The 23,189-nt window shown below is 42.6% G+C and overlaps 1 protein-coding gene across 5 annotated transcripts in view; it reads left to right on the top strand.

Annotated features, from left to right (window-relative positions):
* LOC120547757 (WD repeat containing planar cell polarity effector) overlaps positions 1 to 23,189 on the top strand; it is an 81,570-nt gene that overhangs the window by 27,280 nt on the left and 31,101 nt on the right. For all 5 annotated transcript variants that reach the window (XM_039783413.1, XM_039783414.1, XM_039783410.1 and 2 more), the window contains 7 exons: positions 3,240 to 3,284; positions 6,314 to 6,364; positions 7,823 to 7,893; positions 8,896 to 8,955; positions 9,288 to 9,402; positions 14,013 to 14,149; positions 17,588 to 17,779. In XM_039783413.1, the coding sequence (XP_039639347.1) occupies positions 3,240 to 3,284; positions 6,314 to 6,364; positions 7,823 to 7,893; positions 8,896 to 8,955; positions 9,288 to 9,402; positions 14,013 to 14,149; positions 17,588 to 17,779 (671 nt within the window). The remainder of the gene's footprint in view (positions 1 to 3,239; positions 3,285 to 6,313; positions 6,365 to 7,822; positions 7,894 to 8,895; positions 8,956 to 9,287; positions 9,403 to 14,012; positions 14,150 to 17,587; positions 17,780 to 23,189) is intronic.

Raw genomic sequence — 23,189 nt, 5'->3', positions numbered from 1 at the left:
CACAAAACCGTTTTTTCCTTGTATTTTTTGAAATATGTTAGGTCCATATGTGTTTGTGTTATGTTGTGAATGTGAAAATGAACTGCTACCTCCTTCGTCAGCTCTAGCCACTGAAAAGAAATAGGCAGAGAAATCAGGCCAATTACAAAAGCTGGTCAGTCTGACATCATATTGCCTGAGCTCATTACTATTCATTAGCTCGCCCAGTTGCGCTGGGTAAATGATTCTGACAGCCAGGCTCTCATTGGCTAGCTGTTAGCCAATCAGATTCAAACAGCTTAGCTTGTTGAATATTAATGAGAACTGACAGAAATCTGACAGAGTCTTCCTGCAGGCTTTCTATACCAAACTAGAATGGCTTGAAACAAGGTAACCAAGGCATTTTTTCCACAAAAAATGTTATGGAGAACTTCAGACATCACCACAAAGTAATAAAATATGTGTGGCAGGGCACCTTTAAGTCAGTTGCACATCCCACCACCTACATCACCATAATTTATACACTGAGAAACGATAACTGGTGAACAATGCTTCCCTGTGTGGCTGAGTGGGTGTGGCGTAAGTTTGACTTTTCAGGAGTTTTCCTGCTCGCCACCTATCAGTCCATCTTCTTCTGTCAGACGTAAATGCTCTGTTTCTCCATTTTCTTGTTTTCTCCTCCCTTCCATTCTGTCTTGTCTTTCACAGTCTGCTGAGCTTTAGACGAAGATAGTGTCTCTCGGAGGCTGACTGTGTGTGTGTGTGTTTGTGTGTGTGTGTGTGTGTGTTTATGTGTATACACAGGTACAACAGAGTGTATATCCCATGTGATGGTGACATATTATTTGTTTGTTTTTTTCCTGCTGTGTGTTTCTTCTGCTATCTTGGAAAATTGTGGATGGATACATCTGAGCGAAGAGGCCTGGTCGCTGAGGTGTGACGCTCCCTATCACCACCTTCTTTACATTATATACATCAGCCTCAAAAACTAAAATATGGATTCATATAAACGGCATCTACTGTGTAATGCTTTGAAACAAATATTTTCTATGTGGTTTGTGTGTATGCTCTACATGTGGTAATCACGTTTGTACAGCTGCACACCACAGCAGACATCTCACAGCCTTCTACTGTTAGACACAGAGCAGCATAACAGTTCATGAGTTATTTGCTTTGCACAAGAAGACCTCAACAGAAATTATTGTGAAGGAAAAATATTTTGTTTGTCCCTCTATCCACAAGAGACTGGTTAAGGATTTATTACAGACTGAACCGAATTTGGATTACAATTAGGATTAGATTTAACTTGCTAACTGTTTAGGAGGGCTGTTGTGAATGATATGTTTAGGGGAATGATTCAAGTCCCCCTCCTCTCAAAAATGTGTTTCCTTATTGTTACTTTACGTGGATATTTGACCTTCACTGTGAAGAATGATGAATGTGCAGAGTTTGACACTAAAAGGCTCCTTTCACATTCATCTGCTCAAGGAGGAAATCTAAGTTTAAGACATGTACATACAAGTATAATTTTTGATACAACTACTTCGGAAGCCAATCACAGTCCAATAATTCATTTATACAAGTGTGATGTGGGCATTTGAAACCTCCTGTGCACATTAGGGAGGAGTAGATGTCGTTTTAAGAATGTGTAATTGAGCATTTTTGTGGAAAAAACTATATCAGACAAAATTATTATTCACAGCATGTCTTAAAATATATCCGGATTTTTAAGAAAGCATTTCAGTCCATAGCTCTTCTATCTCCACAAATATAGCTTTATCTGATACCACACAAATTGAAACATCATGCAAATTCTTGTGGTCATGCTTTTAGCAACTTTCTGTAAATACAGTGTGCCTACTTACACATCCAGCAGACATAGAGCAACATGAATGCATGTCTGGGTTTTGTCCTCAAACTCTTGAGTAGATATGGTCTGTAGCTTGTTTGGATGCTTGGCTGTCTTCACCAGCCTCTCGTTACCTTACCTTTGATAGTTCATGATGGGTAGGTAAAGCTTGCAGTATACAATATCTCATCTTGTTTGTTGATAATGGCTATGAGGGGATGTGCCGTTATTATGGAACCCACGTAACATCTAGGCAAGTCTCGCCCTACAAAGCAGCTCGATTGGCTCATGGACGCCTGGCCAATAGTAGTATGTGAATGCTATTGAAGGGTGGGACTTGCTTAGAAGTTGCGTGGGTTCCATAATAATGTGGGGGTGTGGGCCTGATAACAAAAGCAGTGAGCTAAAAGTGGCTAAATTGTAGGATTGGATGTTAATTCCTAGTCAATTTGACACTACAAGTGACACTTGAAATTACACAGTCATTTGATTTAATCGTAATGCTAAAGATGCTTTATGCAGAATTACCTGCTTTCAATCAAATGGTTTAAGAACACGTTTGATATTGTTTAATAGAAAAAAAATATTAGTTCAGCAGATACTCAAGGTTATAAAATCACTATCCATGTCAGAAATGGAAAAAGTGACATCAAGCCATTTCTAACAGTGGTGTTTGTGTTTGTGTGTCTGCCATCAGCTCTCCTGTTGTATTAGTGTGACCTGGCCTCTGGAGCTGCAGCAGCAGCGGCAGCAAGAGTAGTGGAGCGATAAAGAAACGATGTGTTGTGCGAATCTGAGTCGGGCTGCTTATGGTTTTGGGCCTGCAGGAATAACACTGACAAAAAGCTCGGCTCAGCAGTTTGTGTGTGTGTGTGTGTGTGTGTGTGTGTGTGTGTGTGTGTGTGTGTGTGTGTGTGTGTGTGTGTGTGTGTGTGTGTGTGTGTGTGTGTGTGTGTGTGTGTGTGTGTGTGTGTGTGTGTGTGTGTGTGTGTGTGCGTGTGTGTCTGCTTGTTGCCTGCTGGGTGTATGTTGGTCATATGTTTTGTAGCTGCCTGCTGAGTCTGTGTGTGTCTACTTTTAAATGTATATGTTGCATATGTGTAAATCAGAGTCCGTCCCTCAGATGGGATGGTTTAAGGCGCACTCCTGTCTTTATTAATGCCCCCAGCCCACCCCTCCCATCTCCTCCTCCCTCACAAGGTCTTATCTAAACTGTGGTGCTGGCAGACGGGACAGGCCACTAGCTGATAGCGATTGTTTATCCCACGGTGCGAAATTGCTGATCTGTCTCCTGCTTTTCCCTGACAGCTAGATGTTCATCTCTCTCTCTCTCTCTCTCTCTCTCTCTCTCTCTCTCTCTCTCTCTCTCTCTCTCTCTCTCTCTCTCTCTCTCTCTCTCTCCGCCCCACAGATACAGATATTGGCACCTATCAGTACCACGATAAAGGAGAGCCAGGTAAATAGTGTTTATATTGGAGGTCTGTTTGTGTTTAAGATAAGTTGCATTTGTCTTGTTTTTGGAATGTATGTGATTTCCTTATATATGAAGAAGGGCTTTTTGCCACCTCCCATGCTCCCATAAGCCGTAAACACACACAGAGACACAAATTATTGTTCAGGAGTATTTCAGTGTCTTACACCTGTTAGCCACAGATACACTTGTCCACACAGAGGTTATTAGTATGTAGGATTTGCACCCTAAAGCCTTATATACACATGCACATGCACATGCCACACACACACACACACACACACACACAGGTTATTAGGCCTCCATGGTTCTATCTCTTACACTCCCTGTATTCCTGTTGACCTGGGGTCTTGCCACACAGCGATAGGGAAACTAAACTGTTGACTTTCTCCTAGATCACATAGCAAGAGGCCCCATGTAGTCCAGCCTCATATTGCCTCAGGCCTGGAGGCTTCCGCTACCATCAGAAAGTGCTCAAATCGCTCCCCCACGGTCCTAGCAGTGTAGGGACGAGCTATCTCTTCCTTCACGTTTCACTTTTTATGTTGGTATTCATTTTTTAAAGGAAAATTATGCATCTTGTAAGCATTTTGAAATTTACACTGAGTGGCCCGAGGAGGATTGCTACATCTTCATCTATGTGCCACACCTTAAAAATTAGATTTGTACGAATGTCAACCACCAAAACATGCCCAAGGTCGCGCTCCACAATTACAGTTAAAATGTTTACATTTTACAAATGTCAATGTATAGTATACACTACCAGTGTGCACTGTTCACTATGAAGAGTGCAGCCCATGTCCCAGACTAGTATGGTTAAACTTAAACATGCTATGAGAACTAACCTTTTGCACCACCAGAGGAAGAACTATATTTAATTGATAAGGTGTTTGTAACAAACCCTTGTTTTACATAACATTTATTTAAACCTGCATGTATTATTTTTTTCTTCTTTTGGCAACAAGCTCTGAACACAACATTGGTATATTATCACTTTAATAGGTTAGTATGATACTATATGATGGTGATGAACATGTTACCAAACAGTTGCTTGTTTACACATATAAAGATACCGAGGAACATTATCATTTATTTGGAGTTATGCTTGTGTCCACCTGATGAAAGTCCAAGCTTAGAGTAAGTGCAGAGCTTTCTTGATCGAAGCTGAGTTATATCATTCATTTCTGTGGGAGTTCACTTTGTGGCATAATGCATTTACCAAAGTGCATAAATCCTCTCTTGCCTTTCTTTCTCGCTTCTTAAAAACACAGTAAATATCTTTATTTTCTTTTTAGTTTCTTTCTTTCCATCTTCAAGTTTCCCTTTTGTTACTGTGCCTGTCTCAGATGCTTCCGCCTCTCTTTGGATTTATGGATTTCCTCCTCTTTGTCTCAGTTTTCTCTCTCACCATATGTATTTTAGTTTTTTCTTATTTTGTGTACAGTATGTCTCTTCCTCTCTCCCTCTCATCATGGGGTTCTCTCCCTTCTCTCTCATCTGAAGCTGCCTTCTCTTTCATTCCAATCTTCAGTGGAGAGACAATGCTCTCGCTCCAAATCCTTTCATTTGGAGGATTACTAAAGTGTGGCTTGATATCAGAGTGGAGGGAGGAGAGGGGGAGGAGAAGGATGGGAGAGACAGAGCAGGGGAGAATCACCATCCAAAAGTATCACAACATTTTCACACAGTGGTGCATTGATAGTTCAGGTCATGATATGATTGCATATACAGTAGATTAGATTCAAATTTGTTCATTTGATATTTTAAATGGACACTTTGAACATCTTAATCTTAAACTAATCAACAAAAACGTGTGCGTGCATGTGTGTGTGCGTGCGCACTCAGACAGAAATATTGTTTCAAAACAATATACTGCCTCAATATTTTAGGTTCTTATTACGCAAAAGTCCCTACAGTTTATATAGCATTTAAAGCCCCTGAAAATGTCTCTATAACATTAAATATTTAATTTTCTAAGTAACAAGCAAGTAAACAAATCGGTAGGTATTCTTTATTAAGAGTTTAATGCTCCAAAAATAGCTTATCTGCTTTATCAGAACAGTGTGAGTATGGTTGGATCAATCCCTCATAGTAAGAAGCTGGTTAAGAATTATTTACTTTGTCTGTACATACACTCAGTTGTCAGTTTATTAGGTACACCTGGCTAAAACTAATGTCTAATATAACAGTCTTGCCATACATTCTACCTTTGTGAAGGTTATAATGTATTGTTTTGTTGAAACCGTGTTAGAGAGGTGTAGATTCAACTGTTTTGGAGGCTGCAGTTTATGGTGTATTGCAGTATATTGACAGGTGTCTATTATTTTGCCCACCTCATTTATATCAATAAGTAACACCTCTCTATGACAGTTCAACAGCACTACAGTTGAATAAACCCTTCTCTCAAAACGGTTCTGTGTATGTCAGTGAGACTACATTGATTGGATGATGGATTGGTGTTGTCGCTCTGGATATCCACATCATTGAAATGGCTATAAAGTTAAGTGTATTGCTCTCTCTGAACATTTGCTTGTGATGTGTGTTTTATTCTCTGTGAAAGTTCCACATCTCCCCACTAGAGGTAGACCCAGGCTCATTGGAGCAGCTCCGAGGGTCCCCTGCAGCCAACCCCTCCACCCCCACACCCTCCCCCCAGCCCCTACCACCCAGCCCCAGAGCAGGTGCCCATGTCTGGGCCTGTCTGGCCCCTCACCCCCTTATCTGATTAATACTACTAATCCAGGAGGTGTTCCTGCCTGCCAGAGAGGCCGGCCACCAGACGGGCCACTTTCTTGCTCACAGTGACCGGGCCATGAGGCACGGTGATGGGTTACACTTTGCCAACAAGGTCTCTTGGAGCTAAAGGGGGATGTTGGAGCTCCATCTTTGTTTTCTGTTCCTCATTATCTACATCACATAGACATACTCATTTATTGTGTACACCATGTTGTTTTCATATACTGAAAAAGTTCCAAATTTAACCCTTCAACTGGCCTTTTTATAATTTTTTCCAGGCAATCCCCTGGAGCATCACTACTATAACGAGAAACTCCATTTCAGTGAAGGTAAGTTCCCAACAGAGGAACTCAAAGAGTGATTGAAACATTTTTATTTTTCATATCCATCCACCTTCATATCCACCATCTTACCAGTGGATGACCATCTTCCAGAAATCACGGTCCGAGTCAGTCAACTGTTCTACTTCCTCTATTCTCTTCCTCCCTCTCTTCCCCTCACTCTCTCTCTGCTTTTCACCCAGTAGTGGAATACAAACACCCTTATCAGGAGACGAACACTCATCCCCCTGCCTTCCCCTCCCTCCTCTCTCCCCTTAACCCCCCCACCATCCACACCCTCATTTGCATGCATCTGTTTACCTCTTCTTCCCACTCATGTTTAATAGAGAATCCCACTCCTTAATGGTCCGTTTTAGTTAAGATGAAAAGGGAGAGCGTAAAATAAACACATAGGGTAGATTGCTCCATATTGAAAACCGCAGTTCTTCCTTTCCTTTTTTTCTCTCACTGAACTTCATGTATGTGCGTGGGCAGAAGCAGATGCACAAATTTAATTAGCTGTATTTTTTCTTCTTTTCGTCCCTCCCTCTGTTTAACCACTAGAGATGGAGGGGAAAAGGGAGTGCTGGGGAATTAAAATGAAGGGGCCTTCGTGTGGTACATGTTGAGATATGTGCTGTTAACTGTAAGGTTGCATTTGGGAGATAACTCAACTCAAGAGCGAGCGCCAAAAGTCCTCACGATTAAATATTTGCTTCTCCTAGAGGACCAGTTTGTGTGTTTTTTGAAGGGACATTTTGCTTTCAGTGGAAGATTTTCACTCCTTTTAGTGCAGCTACATCAATCTGTAAGCAGCAGATTTCAGACTTTTGCTGCTTTGGGGATATGGTAGTCAAGAATATAAAACTTGTAACAACATCAATGGGGTTTCTATATAGTGAGTAATGGTTTTACATTGATTTTTAGACGAAGGTAAATAAGTGACATAGCTACTGATACTAAGAGTAACCAATGCTGATGTCTGACTTTCAAAAACTCACCACTGATCTGATCACCACTGCCATATACTTAATAGATTAGATATGTTAAGTTTATTAAATTTATTTAATTTTGTTTGATTCACATTGTTGATAAACTAATTGATTAATCACAGTCTCTCCCTGAAGTAAAAATAGAGCTAAAGTTCATGAGTGCGACCATTACCCAGTATGCATCCAAGAACAGATTCAGCATTGCATTGTGGGACGCCTGCTTCATGTACCTGCATCGCTTTATTCGACCTGACCGTCTTGTCACCACCCTTTATTCCTTATGTCATCCCTTTTCATGCGTAGATCTCAACCCAGATATAAAGTTCAACCCTTTTACCCTTTCCGGTTTTTGGTGCCACATTCTTCTGAATTCCCATGAGGGCCTTTTGAGAAAAAAATATATTTCTCCTATGTCAGTGTTTTAAAAGTTCAAGTCACATGATCTATAGATTCTTCTTGTGTTTTTCCTCTGTAGCTCGAGGCTATTCGTGGACCCCCAGGAACCGCCGACCAGAGAAGCTACGTGATTCGCTGAAGGAGTTGGAGGTACCCGCCTCCTCTGTTAAACCCTCCACCATCTCCGCTCCCAGCCTCCCCCGTCTTCTTCCTCCCTCTGGGGATTTTCAGAGTTTTCCCTTTCCGAAACGGCCGATTGATTAACAAATAGGGGCATTCTCTCTCTTTTCTCCCTCTTCCCTTCACTCTCCCTGTCGTTCACGTTTGTTCTCCTCTCTCCCTCTCCTCTCTCATCACCTCTCTTTCGGCCGAGCTCTGTCATCGAGGGGGATATTTGAGGGGATCAGGGGTCTGCAGGCTGGCCCCTCATCTCTTCTATTTTTCCCTCCTTCTCTTCCTCCTCCTTCCCTTCCTCTCCCCTCATTCATCCCCCTCTTCCTCCGCCTCTTCCCCCCCTTGTCCTCTCTGTACTTGTGGCAGTACAGACCTAGCTTTGTTTGTTGGAACCTGTCTGTGGCTGTTACAGACATGCACACTCCCCACCAATCCACCTCCCTCCTCTCACCCGTAACCATTGTCTGAAACTAGAAACACCCCAGCTCACCTCCACACCCCACCTCCTCCTCCTTTTCCGTCCCTCTCTCCTCCCATCCAATCACCCCAGCTGGTTTTGGAATGTGGCAGGAATGACTGACCTTACACACACACACACACACACACACACACACACACACACACACACACACACACACACACACACACACACACACACTCACTCATATGTACACAAGCAGTCCTTACCTGCATCCAATTCCAACTCTCTCCCACCCCTCCATGAGCAGGAACTGCTGCAGTGGTCTGGTACTGTGTTCCACCAAGATAATTAATGCAAGTATGAGCAGCATTGGCATTACAATCTGGTTTATTTCCTAACATGAAATACATACATCTACTTGTCTAAACCCAATCATGTGTTGCCCTCAGCATCAGGTTTGTGTTACTGTGGTTACTTGGTGCATTGGTGCTTGGACCCCAGTTCACCTCTGTTTGTCTCTCTGTCTTTTTCTGTGTTTATCTGTCATGCTCATTCAGGAATTGTTGCAGACCAACACCTGCGTTCACAGCAGATGGAGGAACAAACATTGCTGCCAGGTACACACCCTCCTCAGCCCAGCACCTACTACACACACACTCACACACCTCTTCACCTTCAGAAAGTTGCACATCTGAACGAACCTCCCATGGTCTGCCCAGACCAGGCCTCAGATAAAGAGCTTCACTGGACATATGTCTCTTTCTTTCCAGGTTTAAACTTAGCTACTTTTACAACTGAATTTTTGTCATCTGTAATCTTGTGTGTGTGTGTGTGTGTGTGTGTGTGTGTGTGTGTGTGTGTGTGTGTGTGTGTGTGTGTGTGTGTGTGTGTGTGTGTGTGTGTGTGTGTGTGTGTGTGTGTGTGTGTGTGTGTGTGTGTTACCTTGCAGGTGTTGCTGAGCAGTGGAGTACTGGTGACCCTGACTCTAAATGGACCTCAGCTAAAACAAGTGTATGTAGACTGCACATTAGTGGGCCGATTACCAGCAAACACCGTGGCTGATGGTTAGTTACACACACACGCACACACACGCGCGCACACACACACACTGTCTGTCTGTCTGTCTGTCAGAAGGATTATTTTTCACTTTCGTTAACATTGCAAGACAGGGCTATCAGCATGTTGTTTAAACTCTCTAAGCAATAAAATACAATGCACTTTCTTTGTAGCGTCCATGTTGTTTCTACATTACGACTTAAAAGCTCATGAACACCAAAGTCGGAAGAACGACTTCCCAACTTGGGAAATAGAACCAATCCGAGTGCTATTCTAGTTCCTCTATAAATCAGTCAGGCTTCAGGAAGCTTGGAACTTGTTTTTTAGTCTTCGGTAAACAATATATACTATATGTGTTCATTTAAAAAAAATGTTTTTTTTACTCCAGCATTGGTATCCAGTGCATTAAAGCGTTTACACATTTTTTACTGTGATTTGGGTTACTTTGGTGCTGCTGATGCTAATTAGAGCTGTTGCATAACCATCACGCCTGTTATGGCAGGAAAGCATGCTGTCTCCCGTATTGTTGCGATGTTTGCACTCACTGAATTAAACTATGGTTTGTGTATGACTTAAATATTCCAGTGGTTCACCATGGTATAAGCAGATTTAAGGACACAAACATTGTTTCCACCACATGAATGGGCTACCTATCTCTGCCCACAGCCAAACGCACGCACGCACACAGAAAAACAAACGGAGACATTTGCATTCAAATGTTCAGTATTTTTTAAAACCACAAAACCATTAACTGCACTTTCTCTCACACTGCCCGCACCGATTGTGCGTTTACACCTGCTCCCCACGAACAAACACCACTCTCCTCGCCACTTTGTCACACAAACACTCTCTCACACGCGCCGACTCGCACATAACTGGTGCCACAGGTGAGCGAGGCAACTCTGCCAGCTAATTGCGGGCAAATCCTTTTGTGCTGTGTGTGTCCAGGGGCCTTCCCTTAAGAGCATCCATCAGTGTTTTTCCCTCCATTGCGCGTTCCTCCAGGGAGCACCATCCCCCTCAAACTGCTCTCCCTCGCTCTGCAGACCTGGCAGGAGAGAATAAGGGACCGTGGACACCGGCCCAAATCTGCTAATTATTTCTTTCTTTCTGTATCAATTATTTGTTCATAACACCGCCCTCCCTGCTTCCGTTCGGGGTCTCCAGACACCTGATAAAGCTCCCGTAGTGCACACACACACACACACACACACACACACACACACAAACTCTCTCTCTCACAAACACATACACTGGCATACACACACTCGTTCTCACATGCATATGTGTAATTACAGACTTTTTTTTTATATAGACCAACAAGCACTTACTGTATGTCCGCTCACATTTACAGGCACACAAAGACTTGAACACACACACACACACACGCCCACGTAGACAATGGCACATACTGAGACACACACAGACACACACAGGTACACGTACACCCACTCACCTCCCGCTGCGCCCCATTCAAAGCCTCAGAGGCACTAATTATTAGAGTAATGGTTGTGAGAGGGTGGGTTCCGGGGATTGTGTGTGTGTGTGTGTGTGTGTTTGTGTGTGTGTGTGTGTGTGTGGAGGAGGGGGTAGTAGGTTAGAGGCTGTTCTCACATCTGTCACTTGTTAAATTAGCCTTAGACAATTAGAGTAGAGAGCCAGACCAGATCACACCGTCAAACACATTCACAACGTACAATTACTGAAACAGTTTACAATAACAATTGACCTGTGTGTGTGTGTGTGTTTGTGTGTGTGAGAGAGAGAAACTTAAAAAAAAATTAAATGAATTATCATTTCAGAAATCATCATATTCAAGTAGCTGAAACAATTATTAAAATAGTTGATGTTTAATTTTCTTTAAATCCACTATTTTTTTCAGCTCAAATCTTAAAATGTAAGTCACTGTATAATTACAAAGAATTCATTTACATTTTCGGAACAGGATTTGACAACTTTCTAAAGCAAAAAGGTTACAGTATCTGAATGCTGAAGGAAATCCTCTTTCTGATTTGCAGGGATTGAGCTGAATGTGCGGCCTGCTGCGTATTTGTCTCCTGAAACAACAAACGGCAGCCAGATCTGTTTTTGTTTCACGATGCGACAAAGCTGGCTTACCATCCTCTCTTAAACTTTGTATGCTCAATGCCGGTTACCTTTCTGTTTCTACCATGAGCTCTGATTGCATCATACAGAGCAGTAGATTACATATATTTTACACCATCAAAGTATTACCAGCTTCCTTTGGCTGATGGCTAGGCCAAGCTGTGCATATGCTCCACGATTAAGCATCCTTAAGTGATTTTTCATAGCTGGTTTCATTTACCCATGTTTAAATGTGCTTTGGTTAAGCCCATTGGCCTCTTATGTCAACATGCTGCTGAGGAGATGGCATTAAATGGATTTAGGGGACTGTGTGTGTGTCTGTGTGTGTGTGTGTCTGTGTGTGTGCGTGCGTGCGGAAGAGACTGTGTGCTTGCTTTAACATGTGGTAGGTTTGTTTTATGCTTGTGGATGTAAATGTGTGTGTTGGTGTGTGTAACTGAGAATGCATAAAGAATGGTTGCAGGCTTACATGTATGAATGTATATGTAGCTATTTTGAGGGTAAGTATGAATGTGTACATGTATACGTGTGTGTGTGTGTGTGTGTGTGTGTGTGTGTGTGTGTGTGTGTGTGTGTGTGTGTGTGTGTGTGTGTGTGTGTGTGTGTGTGTGTGTGTGTGTGTGTGTGTGTGTGTCTGGGTGGTGTATCGGGGTGGGTCATGAAGGACTGGCCCTTAATGCCAAATCAGCCACCTGGTCCCAGATTGGGCCACAGCCTGGTTTCCTATTCCCTCCTTCATTTGGGAATGAATGGGATTAAACCTAATCCCGTTTATAGACACCCATAGAGATCAATACTAAACTGCATTTAACTTGATTTGTCTGTAATCTATTACAAAGACGCTTACTATTGCATTAAACGTTGTTTCGGAAAGCCAAGGCATCGTTAATGGCTGTATTTTGTAATGGTTTAAGCCTTGAACCAGTTTTCATTACAAATGCTTCATAATCCAACATAAGGACAGACTCAATTGACCTGATTTAAGATGCTAGTTTTTCTGAATTATTAAGCAATCTTTCACTTCTCTCGTAAATATTTGCATATTAATTTAAAATGTTCACACAACAGAATGATTTGAAGTGTAATCATACCAATACCAACACATTTATAAATATAAATAAATACACACATGCCATGGTCGGTTAGAGTTCTAAATCTCAGGGTGCAGCCTTACTCGTTCAACTCAAAGCAGGATATATGAGAGACGTGTAACAACACCCCTCCTTTTCCATTTAATTGGTTTCATAAACAGATTAATTTGAAGGAGAGGGTGTCTTAATTGCTAATCAGCGTTTCCATGCAGCTCCTGAAGAGTTGAACAGGATCAAGTGTGTTCTTCTTCCACAAAAAAAGCCTTTAAAGCCTGCAGTACACTGACAGGGAAAGAGAGAAGGGAACAGGGAAGGAAAGAGATACAAAAAACACAGGAGGCTGGGGAAAGGAGAAGAGAGGATGCTGGAAAATAGAAGTAAGGGAGAGGAGAGGGAAAGAAGAGATGAGGATAAAGAGGGGATGGGAGGCAGAGGGAGAAAGACTGATATTTCTGTCCTCCCACTCAAAACTCAACTTTAATGATAAAATGGTACTGCAGTATAATACAGTGAAAGCAGAAGAGAACATTAAGAAAACATTGTCAGAGTCAAAGTTTGATTATTGAGTGCAGAAATGTCTTAGAAAATAGTTTGTTGATCTTGCAGGCATCAGAAGAGCATCATATAGATTCACAAACTGACACAAAATACAGTCTACAGGACTTAATGTAGCCAAGTGCAACACTAGCTGACTAACTAGAAAAATTTTCTTTAGTTCATCAATGTGTTTCCGCACAGGGACTTTATCAGGGTGACTTACAGAATGTGTAAAATAAAAACACAGCCTACGCAGTATATACTCTACAGGAAGGCTGAATCTTTATCAGTTATCCAATGAAAGCTATAGACATATAATAAATGCTGCACCTCCATCACAAAAACTTCTAAATCAAATTATACAACCAAATCCCAGTAACCTACTACCTTCACAAAAATGAGGACAGTTTTAAAACTGCCAAAAAAATATATGAAATACAAATAAATAAAATCTCTAATGCTAAAATCTTCGTTCATTCCCTTTGGATGTTTATGAGATTATAAATCCAGAAAGTTTTCTAAGGAAGTTAATGTAACTCCCTCTGGGCCCCGAATTGGCTTTATCAATATAACTAAAAGAGAAATCCATCAGTAAATGTTTGCCCTGCTATTTCTTCTCTTCTGATGGAGCTCCTGTGTTTAAGTCACATTTTGCCATGTATCCTAATTCCTATTTTCACGAATCCTAATTCAAGGCATTGTATTTTACATATAAAGACAGATGGAAACCAAACTGTGTAGTAATTAGTGTTTGTGTTGATATATTTTGTCACGATTATGGCTGTGTAAGGAGATAGTGAAATCTTTAAGTGTAACCGCAACAATATTTTTTGTATGTTTTGAATCCTGACATTCAGTGAAATTTGTGGTGGTGTCATTCCCAGCGGTGCTGAGCGATAGGCTGATTCTGCTGTCCTTCCTGGAGCAGAGCCAAGTGGCTGCAGTCTACCTCAACCAAAAGAACCAGGACTCCCCAGAGACTGGCAGGCGAACAGACAAACTCTCACCGTCTGAAATCAAGGTACAGTGGAACGCATTGATAGAGTATCCATGGGCATGTGTGTATTTAGGTTGTTGTTTGTAAGAAAGCAACAGAGTTGAAAAGAGAAAGTAGAGAACAAGAAAAAAGGTGTTGACATGTTGTCCCATATCACTGTCCAACTCACTTCTTCATCCTACCTGATGGCCAACATTTCCAAAATGTTTCTCTTGTATCTATTGCACATTTAATCAGGTACTCTTTCTGACTGAGATTGAGTGAAACTTGAAAACCAAAAAACACCTATAAATGGTAGAATATGGTTACTTTCAATACAAATATCCATAAAATCCCAAATGTACTAAACCTTTGAACCCAGTCTGTTTGAATCAAGTGAGACTTACTGGGTCTTTGCTACATTATTAACCTTTTTCAAATGACAGCCAGTTAAACTACCAACTCTGGGTTGGAAAGTCTACTCAAAATATTGTCTGTTAAAGCGCCCATATTATGCTCATTTTCAGGTTCATAACTGTATTTTAAGATTGTACCAGAATAGGTTTACATGGTTTAATTTTCAAAAAACACCATATTTTTGTTGTACTGCACAGCTCTCTCTCACTGCTGCAGATGCTCTTTTCACCTGGTTTCTGTTTTAGCTACAGAGTGAGACCTCTTTTCTTCTTCTTCTTCTGTACTATCTTTGATTGCACTCGCACATGCTCAGTAGCTCAGATGTAGATCATGTCAGCTAGCTAACTCTAGAGACAGTAAAAGAAAGCCTGTTTCTCCAACTTTGGTCAGTTACAAGGCAGGATTAGCTGGGAGACTTCTAAATGAGGGCGCACATGTAAGTAGTTCTTTTGTAGATTATGGTGAACTTGTGTGTGTTGTAGCAGTGCTTTGCTATTGAGAACGACGTAGCATGCTAGCGTTAGCATTAGCGTTAGCATGCTAATGCTAACGGTTAGTATGCTAACGAGCTAACGGTTGTGGTTAGCCAGCTCATTTCGGACTGTGATGTCACAGTCCGAGCCGATTTTGAACAGCTCACTAGGAGACTGAAGGCAGGACACATTCAGAAACCGTATCTCACTCAAAACAGCATGGATGGATTTTTTTCAAAGTTTGTATGTGTGTGGAAGCACCAGAGACACAAAAGAACACCCCAAATCCCAGAAAAAGTGATTTTTTCATAATATGGGCACTTTAAATAAACTAGCATAACTTTTACGCACAAATGAGGACTTTAGATACTGTACGTCATTTATACACTTTGGAGCAACTACAAAAACTGAGAGAATGTTACTAGTCAGTTTGGTAGTTAAACCAGTTAGCTACCCACAATCAGAATCTATCCTAGGTACTATTTCCGTGTGGATTGATAAACATACATTACCTCCATTTGGCCTAATACAATTTGTAAATGATGAGTGTTTGTATCTTTGTGCACAAAGTCCGAGTAGTTCACCGTCATCATCATGGGAACATGGACCATTGGCTTAAATGTTCCTTGAACTCTCTTTGCTTTCCCGTTTCTGTTTATTAATCTGTCATAAAGGTGATGTATTGAGAGGTCTGATCTGGAGGTGTTTCTGTAGGTGTTAGTAACAAGTCTGATTATGTGCCGTCCCGTTCTTCCCTCCCCCGAAACAAAACGACACTGTGTCCTCCTTCCCTAGCTGGCTAACCCTGGCATTATCACATTACTGCCAGGCACTTTTGTTAAGGTGTGTGTGTGCCCGTGCATGTTGGTGTGTATAAAAGCAATCGTTCCTGCCGTGTGTCTGTCTCCAGAAGCAGAGTCCTGATAAGACACCCCCCCCCCACCACCACCACCACCACCCCATATTGTACACCCCACACCTCTCTGTCAATGCATGTGCATGCAACCTGCGACATACACACATGTGCACACGCACACCCAACTACCCATCCCCCACAAAAAACATACACATGCGCACACACACATTGCCCTGGTCCAGTGGGCTAAGCTGGAGAAGGAAGAGTGGGGGGCGTTGAGGGGGGGCTAAACTAATCCGGCCCACAGAAAGTGGTTTTTGATTATTGCTGACCAGCAAACGCCAGCAGAAAAAAAAAAAAAAACTAGAAGAGGGAAGAGATGGGTAGGGATGGAGTGGGTGGGGGTAGAGATAGTGTGTTATTAACCCAGTGATTTTCTGTTTTTTTTTCCTTCTTCTTCTTTTCCATTTCTAATCTGTCAGTGATCTCTCGTTCAGCTATTTGGGGCAACTCTTTGTTCCCTTTATCATCAGATGTACTTCCATCATTTTAATTCATCTCTGTATTTTGTGTCCAAAGCAAATCCCAACCCCACCCCACCCCTCCCCAGGGGGGCAAGAAGGGCAGACATGGACCACTGAACCTTCAGCTTGTCGATTTACTAATTTCTGCATGTTTCTGTGCCTTTAAACCATTTTTGTAGTAGAGTACGTTGTTGCTGTTACTTCTTTTACAACATGCCTTTCTGTCAGGTCCTAGCCAGTCTTGGACATGGAGGTCATGGACATGTGTGTATGGTTCTGTGTGTGTTAGCCATCGACTCTGGTAGCTGGTTCATTGTGTTAGTGAGTGTGACTGCAGATAAAGAGTGTGTGTGTGTGTGTGTGTGTGTGTGTGTGTGTGTGTGTGTGTGTGTGTGTGTGTGTGTGTGTGTGTGTGTGTGTGTGTGTGTGTGTGTGTGTGTGTGTGTGTGTGTGTGTGTGTGTGTGTGTGTGTGTGTGTGTGTGTGTGTGTGTGGAAGGAATGAGCTGTGGTGTACATGAAAGGCAGGGTCACAGTGTAAGACCTGCAATTTCACCAGCTTTAAAAGTGCTTCTGGATAGAGCACTGTTTATTTAATGGTGTGTGTGTGCGCGGCTCTGCACTTTGTGTGTCTATAAAAGTGTGTGCTCATGTACACTTTTTATGCCAGTGCCTCTACATGTATGTACATGTGTATTTGTGTGCATACATGCAAGCAGTCATGTATGTGTGTGTGTTTCTTTGTGAGTTTGTGTGCCCCCCCCCAAGCGCCACGAGAGCTCATTACTGTGCGTCTCTTTGTTGTGGCCCGTAGAGCGTGGCGGACCTTCCCAAAAATATGCACATCACTAAAACAACAAGCCCGACAGAACAAAACACACACACACACACACACACACACATTAATAATGGAAGATAAAAAACAAAACAAATCAACAAAAACATGATGGGGGAAGGACATGAGTGATATTTGGGGCTACAGATGTGGAAGTTTCAGAGCCCTCAGGTGCTAACACAGGCCAGGTGAATCCAAATGAGTAAATTGCTTCTTCATAAAATATGTTTTAACTCTGTGGGTGTGTCGACTGTTGACTGCCTTTTATGACTCTCTTCTCAATGCATACTCTGCTTGTGTGTGTGTGTGTGTGTGTGTGTGTGTGTGTGTGTGTGTGTGTGTGTGTGTGTGTGTGTGTGTGCATGTGTTTCCATGTCCAGGTGGTGTGTGTGGAGGTAAGTGGGCAGGCTCGTAAGCTCCGCAGACGTGTTGTTCTCAACCGTCTCCAGGATGTGGCGCTCTGCTGGTGGGACTTGGACGAGCACGGTGAGGTGCTGTGGCCCTGGACTCCTACAAACATGCAAAGGAACAACCTGGTCCTGCTCAGCTGCTCACCTGCTGAAGGCCTCAAGGTACACACACACACACACACGCAGGGGAAAAGATTATTAACTCTTGTGTACCCAATGAAACCATGGACCGATCCCGTATGTTGTTGACTTGTAGAATGTTTGTACCTTTTTCCCCGAAATGAAGGAATTAAAGTATTCAATCACAAGTGATTGTAAGATGGAGCATAAAATCACAAGGTGATTGTGGTGCTGTGTTAGCAGTGATGCAAATGTTGTACCGAGCTGTCATAGTGAAGAGGAAGCTGAGGCTGGGGGGGAAAACTCTCAATTTACCAGTCGATCCACAATATGTTTAAAACGGTATGAGCTCGGTCATCCAGAAGGAGCTTTGGCTAGAACCATTGCTTCTCCACATTGAAAGTCATCTGATCAGGATGCCTTTTTATGAAGGTTTTTCAGGCACTTCCAACTGGAAGGAGACCCCAGGGTGGATCCAGAGCATGCTGTAAGGGTCAGTAACCCACCTGGCCCGGGAACACCCGGGAAGATCTCCTGCCAGCTCAGGACATGGCTGCTTAGCCTGCTGCCACCATGGATTTATAAACAAACCTGGATACAGCATTTGAGGCGGAGTGCCGTTCATTCCTATGAGAGTTGTTCAGTGGCGCATGAAGCCAAAAAAGTTCTGGCTGCCACAGCAACACAGACTTGGATAAGTCACAGAAACCAGATAGATGGATGATTGTTAGAATTAACTAGGGATCACGTAATGCCTTTGTTGTGACCCTTAACCCATTACTTTCCAAACAGGCAGCAGAGCTTTTTCTTCCAGATTTTGTCATAATTCCGGCTAATTTGGGAATTTCTTGCACGTATCCAACAAAAGAAGGCAAATGAAGTGATGCACACTGTAATAATACTTTTTTTTTTGGCTTCAGAACACCATTCACCTGCTTGTTGCACTTTCTGCCATCTTTAGCAGTTGATAATATGAAGGCCACGAGGGGGGGGTACAGCGTGAAGGAGAACGCCTACACATTCACACACTCGCTCACACGCGTCTTAGACACACATTCTCATGGCCTCTGGCAAAACCCTACCCGTGACCCGGTTGTCAACGGAGGATTGTCCTCTTGCCAAAAGCAGATGAAAGACCCCAAATTACCTGAATTGGGCTTAACTTTACCCCTCATACCATGTACCTCGGTAAGCATATGCAAAATATTTCACCACACCATAGAGAGAAGGGAGAGTCTGCGAGAGGGAGGAAAGATGAGCGTTACCAATTGCATGCTAGGAAAACAAATTTACGCAGGAGGGAATGAGGGAGGAATGGGAGCTAGGGGGGCCACATGAATATTGCAATAAGCAAAGCCGATGTTCGCTGCTTTTACTGCTTCTTGTTTTTGGAACGCTCTTCACATTTATCACACTCCTTCACCTAGTTTATTCTCTCTGTCTCCTTCAACCCCCCTATCCTCCTCTCGTTCTCCTCCTCCTTCCTTCCTCCACGCTTCAAGAACATTAAAGTCTCTTCGTGGGGCTGCGGCATCGTGCTCTAATGAAAGCGTTTGTTGTCATTTTTCAGATGCGCAGTGTGAAATTAAGTGAGCAGTTTATGTAAGAGCCGTGGCGGGAATCAAACGCCGGGCACACATCGGGAGACGCCAGCTACTTCAATCACTTCAAGCTCATATATATGTTCCTTTTGTTCAGTTCGCTATCTGCCGCACTAAGCCAATTTTCTAGCCAGTCTCTCAGCATTTAAAAAAGTCTGATTTCCTTCCCTATGTGGTCTTAATTCGTATGCCCCCCCCCACCCCACCCCCCCACACACACACACACACACACACACACACACACTGATAAGTGGAGCCACAGCATGCAGGGGGGTGGAGGGTGGAAAGGAGAGAAAAACACATACATAGTTTGTTTTTATGCATCCAGTTAACATTTTTAATTATCCTTCCTTCATGCTCCCATAAAACACACACACACACACACACACACACACACACCCCATTTCCTGGAATTTAATAATCTTAATGAAAAGAAAACACCAAATGAATGTTTTCTTGTTTTCTTGCTTTTTAGTCATATTTGATTGTCTTTGTGGTTGTATATGTGTGTCTGTTTTTTTTCTTTTTTTAAACGTATGACTATCCTGTTATCTGTCACCAAACAGTTTCTCTGCTGTCTTTTAATTATTAGTTACTTTAGCACTTTGCTGTGTGGCTTTTGCATCTTGCAAAACAAGAAAAACGTAATAGATTGTCCATGAAAGACAACCTTAACTGAAGTAATTTGTACTGTATAGAAGGAATATATAACTCCACAATTGCTAGAACACTAAAATTAAGAATATATTAGAAGCTAAATTAATATAGCGACATTTGCCTCTAAAACATAAAAAGCTGCAGGCTAAATGTGCAGAAATGAAGCATGTACAGTAGAAAGCACATTTTCAGCAATGCACTGCAATCCTAATGTGGACCATGAAAGGGTCGGGTGTGGAATCCAAAGTGCAGAATTACCCCCAAGCTTCACTGCTTTGTAAAAATCCCACTGCTTCTACAGTTTTGGGTCTAGTGAATAATGTTCCCTCTGTGCTACAATTATGTTCAGTGGTACCAATTATGACAGTTAAGGTGTGAGGAATATTTTGGTTAGTAATCCCACTGTGCCTGTGCATTTTCTCACATCAGTACCTCAACCCCCCCCCCCCCCCCCACCCACAAACCACCCCCCCCCCCCCCCCCCCCCCCCCACCCCCACCCCCCCCCTTTTTCCCGCCCTTTTTTCTCTCTCTCTGCCCGTCTCTCCCTGTCTTTCTCTGCTCTGTGAGCTGGAAAATTGGCTTCAAAAGGCCACTGCTGTGAACAAGGGCCAGCCACACAGTTGGGCCCGTCCGCTTTATCTTTCATGCCACGAAGGGGAAAAAAAGGTGCAGGCGAGAGAGAGACAAGAAGAATGGAGAAGAATAGTTTTGACCAGTCACTGAAACCAATAACCAGGAGAAAGCTACTTACTAGAGGCCTCTCTCTCTGTCTCCCTCTCTCTCTCTGCTCTCTTTGCATCTTTCTCTCCATGTCTCCACCCTCTTTCTCTCTCTTTACTTACTTCGGTTCTACCTCTTTCTCATCATCTTTTGTGCATATTTCTGTCTGTCTGTATCCCTCTCTTTCTGTTTCTTTTGCACATCCTTTCACTCACTTGCTCACTCCCTCTCTTGCCCTTATTCATCATTTTCTATTTTATGCTCTCAGAACCAGGGAATACAGAACATTAACGTGCCACAATATACTCTGGAGAGTTCACAGGCAGACAAAGCTGTGCTTTTATGAATATATTAGAATGACACATGCATACTGAATTTCAGAAGTCCTTTCTCCACACTTCTTTTAAAGACTTGCTGTTGTTTTGACTTCCAAGTGTTTAACGTCGGTGGCAGAGTTTGTACATTAATCAGCTGCAGATACATCTATATGTCATCATTGGTCAGATGTTCATTTGTTATGCTTACGGTAGCATGAGTGTTTGCAGTTTAAGAGTTTGTTTTGAAAGACTCAAACCCCACAACCCTGAATGTCTTGAGTGCCATGCTCTAATCTCCTAATCAGCTGTGTGGCCTTCAAGGGACTTTTGCTTGCCTTTGCTCAGTCCACATGGAATGTAATAAGAGACACAGCGTGGCCTTAAAAATGACCCAGTCAAAATGCTGCTGTGCTGACTGTAATAAATGTTGTAACTGTAAAAGAGTGTGAGATGCAGTTTTTGCTTTGCATTTTCTGTGTGTTCTACTGTAGCACTATTGAGATCTATAGACTGCATCCTTTTTAAATATTGCACTTTAATGAACAACTCAAAAGGCACTCCGGGCACCCGGATAGCTCAGTTGGTAGAGCAGATGCCCATATATAGAGGTTTACTCCTCAACGCAGCGGGCCTGGGTTCGACTCCGACCTGTGGCCCTTTGCTGCATGTCATTCCCCCCTCTCTCTCCTCTTTCATTTCTTCAGCTGTCCTGTCATTAAAGGCCTAAAAATGCCCAAAAACATTATCTTTTAAAAAAAAAAAAAAAAGAAAAGGCACTCCAACTAGACATGCAGGTCCAAGGTACAGTCCAGGTCCAATTGAGCACAGGGCAAAAATCATCTAACTTTGAGTTTAGGTGTTGAATATTTGGTATAAATATTGAAAGGAACTTATACTAAAATGTCCTGGAAGCCAGTGTAAACAGGCTATACCTGGACTAATAAACTCGCTACATTTAGTGCTGGTCAGAGAAATGCCTTTATAAAATAATGATTAGAAGATTAAGGAGTTTCTTATAGATTAATAAAATGTCGGTCTAGCTATAAAATGTAACTGTATAATAAACTGTATCTTCAAACATGCAAGTAACATCAAGGAAATGATAAATCAATGCATCAACGTTTGAGGCCCATTACTTTCGGCACAGAGCTTTTCCAGCAAGAAAATGCCTTTTTATCGATTGCAGTGCTGGTGTGAAAAAATATCAAATATCAATTTTATACCATTTTTACTGTAAAATGGAGTACATAATCATTTGTGGTCAAGACCATGGCATGATTTAGCAGTGAATTGAACTACAGTTATAGCCTGGTAAAACCCTGAAGAACTTCCGGTTGAGATTTGCTCTGCCAAGGGCCCATTCAAGCCCATTTCCAATTTTTCCAAATCGAGGGACCAATCACAACAATTGAGGCGGGCTTTACACGATGACGATAGTGCAGCGACGGCAAGCAGCTTTTTGTTTACATTCAACATGATGGCCACCGAAGCGCGGCAACCCGTTGATGCCGCTGTAGCTGCTACGTCACTGGATCGTTGGTCTGATTGGTTGAAGGACTATCCAATTGCGCCCAGAGGTGTTTGATCGGCGTCCGTTGGTGACGCCCCTTTGGAAATGAGCTGTGAATTACGCTTGCCCAGACCCACTCTCAGTTACAACTGAGAAGGGTCTGGTGTCAACCAGGCTACTACAGTTGTAGACATGGGTCTGAGAAATCACACATTGGTTGAATGTGTGTTTATTCTCCATCATCATACATATTTTTTGTGTATGCAGTATCTGTGAAAATATAAAAACAAGTTGGTCTTGAACTCTCTGAAATATTGGTTGTTGCAGGTTGATCGAGGCCATGCAGTATTTGCTCTTCGCCTCTGAGCTGTAGCTGACACTTTCCCTCTTCTCGTTTCTTTGGAGGGTCACCTATCAGGGGAGGCAGAGCTGAATCAGCTGCTCCTCATCCCCAGTGGTGCCACGGTGGCATGCTGGCACAGCGAGCACTAGCAAGCCGGGCACAGGATGAAAAGCTGAGAGGATGAGATGTGGTTGGGGGGGGGGTCAGGGTTTGTGGAGTGGAAGTAGGTCTTGTGATTCCTGTGACAGCATTCTGTGGGATGGACTTGATGGACCCTTGCCTGCTATGCGTTTGTTTGCAAG

Source organism: Perca fluviatilis, chromosome 19 (genome assembly GCF_010015445.1).
Source record: "Perca fluviatilis chromosome 19, GENO_Pfluv_1.0, whole genome shotgun sequence".
Classification (NCBI taxonomy): domain Eukaryota; kingdom Metazoa; phylum Chordata; class Actinopteri; order Perciformes; family Percidae; genus Perca; species Perca fluviatilis.
The sequence above is the reverse complement of the archived record's forward strand: the minus strand, read 5'-3'. Positions and strand labels throughout refer to the sequence as shown.